This window comes from Heliconius melpomene, chromosome 19 (assembly GCF_056956725.1).
Source record: "Heliconius melpomene rosina isolate 202511_hmr_F chromosome 19, ASM5695672v1, whole genome shotgun sequence".
Taxonomy (NCBI): Eukaryota; Metazoa; Arthropoda; class Insecta; order Lepidoptera; family Nymphalidae; genus Heliconius; species Heliconius melpomene.
Genome location: NC_140407.1, coordinates 9,124,720 through 9,134,213, shown reverse-complemented (window position 1 = coordinate 9,134,213; position 9,494 = coordinate 9,124,720). Strand labels below are relative to the sequence as shown.

Here is a 9,494-nt window from a genome sequence, read left to right as displayed (position 1 = left end):
GCTGTTTTTTTATTTGTAATAATTTTATTTCACATTTTTTGTTAGACTAGAATTGCACTACTGATTGTATAATAATATTTATCATAGTGTAATGCTTGATCAGCTATTATCATGGCAACCACATATAGACTTTGCAAGTATGAGAATTCGAAAATTTAAGGCATGTAACAAATAAAACAATACTATTCCAAATCTATACTAATATAATAAAGCGGAAGAGTTTGTTTGTTTGTTTGTTTGTTTGTTTGTTTGTTTGTTTGTTTGTTTGTTTGTTTGTTTGTTTGTTTGTTTGTTTGTTTGTTTGTTTGTTTGTTTGTTTGTTTGTTTGTTTGTTTGTTTGTTTGTTTGTTTGTTTGTTTGTTTGTTTGTTTGTTTGTTTGTTTGTTTGTTTGTTTGTTTGTTTGTTTGTTTGTTTGTTTGTTTGTTTGTTTGTTTGAACGCTAAGATCTCTGGATCTACTGGTCCGATTTACTATGTTTTTGTTTTGTATGAAAGCTGCATTCTTCAGAAGTGCTATAGGCTATATAATATTACATTACACATATGTACTAATAAATTAAGATACTTTCTAATTTGACATGCAATTTATTCTGCCATGTTAATAACAACCGTCGTCGCTACGCGACCGCGTTCGTTACCGCGTCATTTTAATATTCATCCTTATGAAAATAAATATAATAGTCACTTTTAGCATTTCATCTAGGTTGAAATTATATTTCTATAGAAATTATATTCTTATATTTCAAGCAGGCGTAGCCGCGTCCGGGTCCGCTAGTCTACATATATAGCTTTAGCACTGTCAATATTGGGGTATGATCAATCACAGGAATGTTGGAAAGGAGAGTAGCGTTGACTTCTACCACATTACACGTAAATGTCAATAAATTATATAAATAGCGCAGCACGCAGTGAAATACAATTCTCTCGCCGTATTCTCCACATGTTCTGTGAGATGCTAAAAATACTATTAATACTAATTATTATTACTGTTACAGTCCTTAAATTTATCTGAATTATTATATGCAATTCCATGGGAGAATATGTCTAAACCGAATCAAAAAATAATGCTGTTAGTTTTACAAAAAATGCAAATTGTCATGGATTTTAAAGCCTTCGGTGGTATAAGCGCTGGAGTTGCACCAATGATATCTGTGAGTATAAGTAGAATTAAAAAAATATTATGAAAGTCTTTGTCTTTCTGGAATATGCATATCTTTTATTCATGTTTAGGCTTTATCATTTGTTCAGTAAGAATAGAGAAATGGAGCTTGCATGATACTTGTTCCGGTTCCTTCATATGTATAATCTTTAATTGAAGTAAAAAATTTATATACATAATTTTACAGATACTAAAAACAACGTTTTCATACTATATTATGCTGAAGTCTACGAGAAAATAGATAAAGAAACCTGCACAAATTTAAGCTAATCAATTTTTTTCTTACGAATACTATTTCTGTCTCAAAACTTTAAAATACAATTTTATATTATCAATGTGTTTTTTACTTATTACCACTGAACTGTTTATTTATATATTGATGACACAATTTAATAATAATAAACAATTATTAAAATTTATTATGTCCATTATATTATATCCTTTACAAAGTAGGGAATTTTCCAATTGCACAGAAACATCAATTATGTAAGAACTATTCAAGTAGACGTCAACAAAGTGAAAATAAATAATTAATTAAGAAATAATGAAGCGTAAAACCTAATTACCTTTTAATTAAAGAGCAGGCTTAATGTAAATTTTATGTGTGTTTGAATAATATTCATTGTTATATATTTTCATATATATAAACTAGTGACTCACCGGCTCGGCCTGATTAAAACATGTTTTCACAAATTTTATGAGAAACTGTAACTTTCTATGTTACTATTTTATGCACGTTTCTTTCGAGCATTAGTCCATCTTTCTTTCGCTGTTGCAAAACTAAAAGGGTTTATTTCAAACATCAAAGAAAAGCGAGTAGCTTTAAAACTCCTAAGAAACTTTCAGTATAGTTTTTAACAGATAATTTAGATCCGATATCGATTTATAGTTTCATCCAGTTGATTTTTTTTTTAAGTTTTTTTTGCTGAAACGCGGAAATCTTCTTATAATGTACCTATAGGACCAGGGAAAAAAAGGCTTTAAGAAAAATAATAATACTTTTTAAATTAATTCATGAAATTTAATTAATTTTATATACTATACTTATATTTATGCCTTTCGACCGATATTAAATTTTATAGATAGTCAGGATTGTGATTAATTTTAATGTCGTTTAACATGTATACAAATTGCTATTGAGTTTGTTTTCTTTCGATGGGTGCTAAATAAGTCTAATCTATCTATTAAGAAATCATGTAATTAACCTCCAATTTAAGGATATTAGCATCTAAATATAACCTTTAATTTAATGATATTAAAACCTTACTCGGAGAAATAATGTATTTTCTTAATTTGACTGTAGAAAGTGTAGTGTGTAAGTGAGTAAAATTTATCTCAAAAAATTGTTATAATAAATATGTAGATAAACTACCTTGTGAGTCAGCCTGGTGAGTATATAGGTAAACAATTAAATAAAACAAAAACAACCCTGTACATAATATCTCTAAAAAATATAAAAGCCTTATATTTGCTAATTACATAGCTACATAGCACTTAAGCATAAATAATAATTTATTGGATTATTTCGTAATTATGAAATCTATACATATAATAAGAAAGTAAGAATGGCGCGTCTGTACATTGAATATATTTACAAAATAATAATTGAGGTTTAGGAATAGTAATAGAGCCCAAACGCTTAAAAAATATTGTCTGTTTATTTGTATGTTTGTACACGCTATTCTCCGGAACTACTAGACTGATTTGAATGATTTTTTTTGTTGTATAGCTATTATATCAAGGCAACGCCTAGGCTATATTTTATTTTGAAAATCTGGATACGATACGATGTGGAACCTCAACATCCTGTCTAAACTATAAGAGATATTAATATACTGCCTTGGGGAAATTTGAATAACATGACAAACAATATCCACCCACGTGACAAAAAATAAGGTCTGGAGTACCTGACGTGGAAACCTAGCAGCCCATCTAATCTCTAAGGGATATAAATAGAGCTTCTTAGTAAAAGTTGATCAACATAACAAGCATTTTTTGTCCATAATAAAAATGAAGATCTGGAGCAGCTCATATCGAACTCTAACAGCCCAGCTAAACCTTAAGAGATATGAATATAATGGCTTCGGAATAGTTGTTCTGCGTGGTCAGTGTTAAATGAAATGAGGTTATTATTCTGACAGCCAGTAGTACCTCCACGCGGTAAAGGCGGTAACAGTTCAGGTCTATTTTATAATGATAGGTATATTATTGAAGACTGCCTCGGCCCTGAAGAATAAGTACGATCTTTGATGGACGCTCTTGCATCCCCCGATTAACATAATTCTTTAATATTTTTTTTCACTTATTTGTAGCCTCTTTTACATGAGTTCGCTAACAGTATAATAAAAAAAGCTTTAAATAATTAGCTTTACATATCAATGCTCAATGTATATTATTATAAATATCAAATATCAACATTGGTCGTATTCTTTAATTCAAAACCATCAAAAATCCTTATAGAAATTACGATAATGTAGAAAAAAAAAACATATTCGAAGTCAAAATGCGAAGGCGAAGCCGCGGGCGGGCCGCTAGTTAATAATAATTGACTAAGTAAATTTCTACCTAACGACGTTTGTGTTTACCTTTATTTATCCTTGCATGCTTGTTTAGTTCAGATCCATATTAATATTATTGAGTGAATATTTTTAAACAGTATTTTTATTCAAATTATTATAATATTTGAATCATGGGTGACGAGTATTATTTGTAAGTATTAATGTAAAATAATATAAGATATTAGAGCAAATAATCACTTATGTAAATAATATCTTAAAATTATTTCCTATTTTACTTAAATGATGTATTTAAATAGATACATAAATGTATATTCGATGATTAAAGACTGCATAGGTTTCATCGGGCTATCCAATTAGCGACGTATTCATTTAAAAAATATACAAATAGAAAGAACATATAAATAATAAATGTTTTTTTTTATAATAACTTAAAATGTCCTAAATTCCTAATTGTAGTGATAAAAGTAAAAATTATTATTATTATAAGCAAAAAACAATAATTAAAATTACATCAATATTACAATGTATATATTATTTTATTCAATCTACATGTATACAAAACCGGGCGAGTCGGGCTCGCTCACTGAGTTTCGTCGCTTCTCTCGCGTGGTTTCGAGCTTTTTTCTGAAATTCGAGCCCAGCTTAGCCCTTTCATCTGATACTTCACTTGAACTAGCGGCTTTAATACTAAACTTCGCACCTCTTTTGAGGCTTTTTTAGGATTTAGCCACGAAAGTATAGTTTTCAGATTTTTTCCTGAACTAGTACTACCTGTACATGCTAGCTGCCCAATTTTTTTATTCTAGGTCAAACAATAGTAGCCAATGAATGATAATTCCCTTTTAAATGAATAGTAAAATTAAAATAAAATAGAAAGTAGTCGGTGTCAAACTAATGCTACAACACCCTTACTTCAATATCAAATTACTAAGCCTGTTTGTTTTACTTGGCTCCTAAACCAAAATTATAAAATCTTTGTAAAATTATTTTTCACTTTTTAGTTCGTTGCTAGAAGTCCGTTTTTCTTTTTGTTAAAAATTAATTTATCATTGTTAGAGAGTTACAAAACCTATATATATTTATTATATGTACTACTTTTATAATATTATAATCAATTAAACAAGAGTCTATTGTTGTACCTGTTAATCTTTATACTTTTCTTACTATGTGATTTTTGAAAAGTCCACAAGTTAAATCCTTTAGAAATATATTATGGCACTTTATTTACTATAATGAAATATCGAAAAGCAAATTAACTGCTTATTTTATTATGAAATATATATTATTAATTTAATATCACAATAAATAAAAAGCTTTTTTTCCGCACAGGACAACGTTAACCAAGTCCCCTAGGTAAAAAATAAAATCAGCTTCATGTTGTATCCCACACACAGCAGGGTAGGCAGAGGGAACCTAGTGTTAAGGCACTCCGTTCCCAACTTTCTTCTAAATTTTGGAGGCATTGCGCCCTTTTCTTGAATGGGGATCGAACCCATAACCTGCCTACACTTGCGCCATGACTGGCATTAAGTTAATTAATAAAATATAACTTTTTTTCTCAGACAGCCGCCGTTAAATCAAAAGTTTTATCGTGTTATTGCTAATATGATGAGCATATCAACAGTTGGCAATCGCACAATGTGGGGTTATGAAACATATCCTAAAATATATGTTTTTATAAACATAGTTGCGATTATATTTGCACCTATGGTAATTGTATCGCAAATTGCATACCTATGTATCAATTTCACTAAACTAGATTTTGAAATTTTAATTATCGCATTCTCTATTTTACCGTCTACAATTTTAGCAAACGTGAGTATTTGGAATACATATAAAAATGATTAATTTAAAAAATTCGAGCTCCTGTTCGATGGTACCATACTTGTATTACCTGATCTACGTATAATTGACAAGTAGATAAAAGAATTAGAAATAGGGCGAAATTAAGGTTCATGCTTAAATTTTATTATATAAGTTAGTTAGTTACAAGTCAATCTAATAAAAGCGAATAATAATAAAACCAGTATCACGCTGTATCCCGCACACAGCACGGCATGCAGAAATAAAAATATAAATTTAAATAAATATTTAATTTCCACGAGTGGGGATCGAACGCACAACCAGTCGGTTTTACAATCACACTTTGAGGCCTGCGTGTAATTGTTTGTGAAATATGTTAATAGTTCGTACTATTGTTGTTAATTTCGTTAATTGTTAACAGGTTGACATATTTTGTTCTAAAACTAAAACTAACATTTCTTTGTCACGCAACTTATTATCAAAAATTCATTTATATAATATCTACAAATATAATAAAAATAATGAATTTATAAAAAAGGTAAGAACTTTACAATATGACATCCATATGAACCCATGTATAATTATATATGTATACTGTAAAGAATATTTTTTTCTATATATATATATATAAATATATTTTATATATCTACATATCTGTAGAAGTACTAACGACCCGCATGCGGCTGTGCCTTTGTGGTCGTTGCTATAGCAAAGAAATGAAAATATTAAAATAATAATTCATTTTCCCGAGTGGGGATCGAATCTACAACTGTCACGTTTACAATAACATGCTTGTACCAGAACGCTACGACGACGGCCTGAATAAATAACAAAGATTAAGAGAGTATAGTCAATATAGTGACGAATTATCTATGTTTTATGTATTTCTGCAAGAAATTTATAAATAGATGACCTAGAAATATTTTACGTTATGAACGTGTTCCTCTCGAACGTGGCGGTTTAGTGTTAAATATATTATAACAATAAATTAGAAGAAACGATTAAATTACCTGTTATAAAGATAAAAATTTCATAACAGTATTAACATTAATCTATATTATTACAGAAACTTATTTTCACGGAAAAATCAACTCGTATATCATCTTATTATTTCATAGGCTTTTGCCTCACAAACTGGTTGTCCTGGGTCACTATGCCTGTAGTGAATAATTATCGCAACGAAGAAGCAGTTCTGAACCATACAGTACAACTGCAGACTTGTGTTTACTTGTGGTTGCCTTGCGATTATAAATACGATTTTAATAACTGGATTATTGTTCATACTATCAATAGCTATGTAATCTTTGCTGGAGCTTCCGCAATTATGATGTACCAAGTTATATTTTACATGTTTACTAACAATTTAATTGCCCATATAGCAATTTTAAAAGAGAAAATTAAAACTGAATTCAAGGAAGACTTAACAGACTATCAAATACATGCTAAACTTGTTGAAATCATAAAATATCATAATTTTATATGGCAGTAAGTAGAAAAAAAATGTACAAATGTATTTTAAAGAGACTGGTAGTAAACTGTTTAATACGAGGTCTACATTTTTATATTTTTTAGGGTCTTTGAAGATTTACAAACCGCTTTTGGTATTAATGTCGCTTCAAATTATTTGCAAAGTCTTGTTAGTAATAGTATATTTCTTTTCCAAGTCATGTATGGGGTAAGAAAATAAATTGAATTATATTATAAGCATTTGTTTAATATTGTTTCTTTTTAATTTTTGCCGTATATTTTTAGGGAAAAGAAAATTTAGTACAATATATAACAATGGCAATGGCATACGCAGGTGGACCCATTATACTGTCCATTGTTATAGAAGAGCTAAGAAGAAGGGTTAGTAAATACTTTATAGAATTAAATAAAACATACGAGTACATGATGTTATCTAACGAGGATTAGGGAAATGTGGAACTGTTCTTAGCGTTCTTTACATAAAAAACGAAATCCTTATAGAATCGCTTATCTACTTGTCCGTCTCTGTCTGTTTTTTTCACCATTTTGCTTAAGATCCAACGAAGATGTCAAGCTAAAATTATTATCAAATAGTCAAGCTTACAGTCCCTTGAAGCAGAAACAAAAACTTCTTAGTTAACGGAATCAAAAGATACGAGCGTCTATGCTCCGCTTAACCAAAATTTAAAGAGTAGGTTTCTTCCGTTGACCTAAAATTTTGAAATTTACCAAAAAGTGATCACTTGTAATACAGACAAATTAAAATAATCCAAAAATTCGTCACGACAGTAAAAATATTAGGTAAAAACATATATTTACAGTTCACTTTTAGCAATTAGTTATTATTATTACTGTTACAGACATGTGATTTATCAGATTTGCTATACGCAATTCCATGGGAGAATATGTCTATACCGAATCAAAAGATAGTACTGCTAGTTTTACAAAAAATGCAAATTGTTATGGATTTTAAAGCCTTCGGTGGTATAAGCGCTGGAGTTGCACCAATGATATCTGTGAGTATCAGATAGTATCAGATAGATAGTAATGATATCTGTAGTCTTTCTAGAATATGCATATCCATTTCTTTTATTGGTTGTCGAGTAAAAATAAAGAAAGGGTACCTGTCTGATATTTGTTTCCGGATATACGGGTACGTGACCCTGAATCCTCGACTTACTACTATAATAGGACATTCCAATCTATGAAAGCGGTGAAGTACCTGCATTGCCAGTGTGAATCCTGAACAATAAATGTGGAAGATTCGTACGCTAAAATTGTGTTGCAGGATATTCTATATTCTAAATCATGGTTCAGAAAGAATAGTAAAAAATTGTAAAAAAAAAAATAGTACACTTTACTTACTTTTTCTGTAAATTAACAGTGAAATATGATTATGATGGAACATCTGGCTGAAGTATGTATAAACAAAATTTCAGAGATATAAGTAAGACCTATCAATAGGCATATCAAAGTAGTAAAATAATTTGGGAAAACTGCAACACACCTTCAATAAATCATTGTCGCCCCATAAAATTTGAATTTGAAAAAGAGAGTTAAGAAAAAATTATAGCAGAGATGGATATTATAAAATCACAAATTAATAAATTGAAACCTAATTAAATATTTTTGAATAGTGACACTTTTTTTAATAAGATACGAAATGTTATGTACCATGGTAGATGGAATAAATTGTTCAAGTTCTTACCAGAACTTCCTCGATAGGGATCTAGTGTTAAGACACTCCGTTTCTGTTCCGTTCGTGTTTTTATTTTATATATTTATATTTTACTAAACTAATATTCTGGTGCACGAAAATAATTGTACTAATTGGGCAAAAAAGATTTTACAAAAAAGGATGTGAAATGAAATATTTGTCTACGTGTGTACTACTTAGTACTTTTCAATTAACAATTACTTCTTATGATGCAATAATTTTAAATAAGACAATAAAGAAAATAATTATACTAATTGGTATGGTGACATTAAGATTATATTTATACTTCATATTTATTCAAATATATATCCAACCCAACAAAAAGAAAATATCAAAACCGTTCGTTTAATATCTTTTATTGAAGTAAAAAAATGATATATATTGTTTTACAGATACTAAAAACAACATTTTCATATTATGTTATGCTGAAATCTACAAGAGAATAGACGAAGAAACCTGCATAAATTTAAAATTTAATCACAATATTTTTTCTTCAAATACTACTTTTGTCTAAGCACTTTAGAATGCAATTTAATATTATAAATGCTTGCACTACTTATTACCACTGAACTGTTTATATATTCATGATTCAATTTTTTTAATATTAAACAATTATTAAAATATATTATGTCCATTATTATAGCCTTTGTAAAGAATGGAAATTTCCAATTGCACCAAAACATCAATTATGTAAGAAATATTCAAGTAATTGTCAACAAAATGGAAATAAATAATTAATGAAGAATTAATGAAGCACAAAAGTTAATTACCTCGTAATAAAGGAGCAGGCTTAATGAAAATTTTAATGTATTATGTGTACTTTACAGTT

At 28.9% G+C, this 9,494-nt stretch overlaps 1 protein-coding gene across 1 annotated transcript; it reads left to right on the top strand.

Annotated features, from left to right (window-relative positions):
• Nucleotides 1–3,848: 3,848 nt before the first annotated feature.
• Nucleotides 3,849–9,239, top strand: LOC146528639 (uncharacterized). The gene is made up of 8 exons (XM_085203230.1): nt 3,849–3,868; nt 5,241–5,493; nt 5,903–6,019; nt 6,548–6,966; nt 7,054–7,156; nt 7,234–7,329; nt 7,809–7,964; nt 9,058–9,239. Exons 1-8 carry the CDS (start codon nt 3,849–3,851, stop codon nt 9,109–9,111), a joined length of 1,218 nt encoding a protein of 405 aa, XP_085059356.1. The 3' UTR covers nt 9,112–9,239.
• Nucleotides 9,240–9,494: the final 255 nt, after the last annotated feature.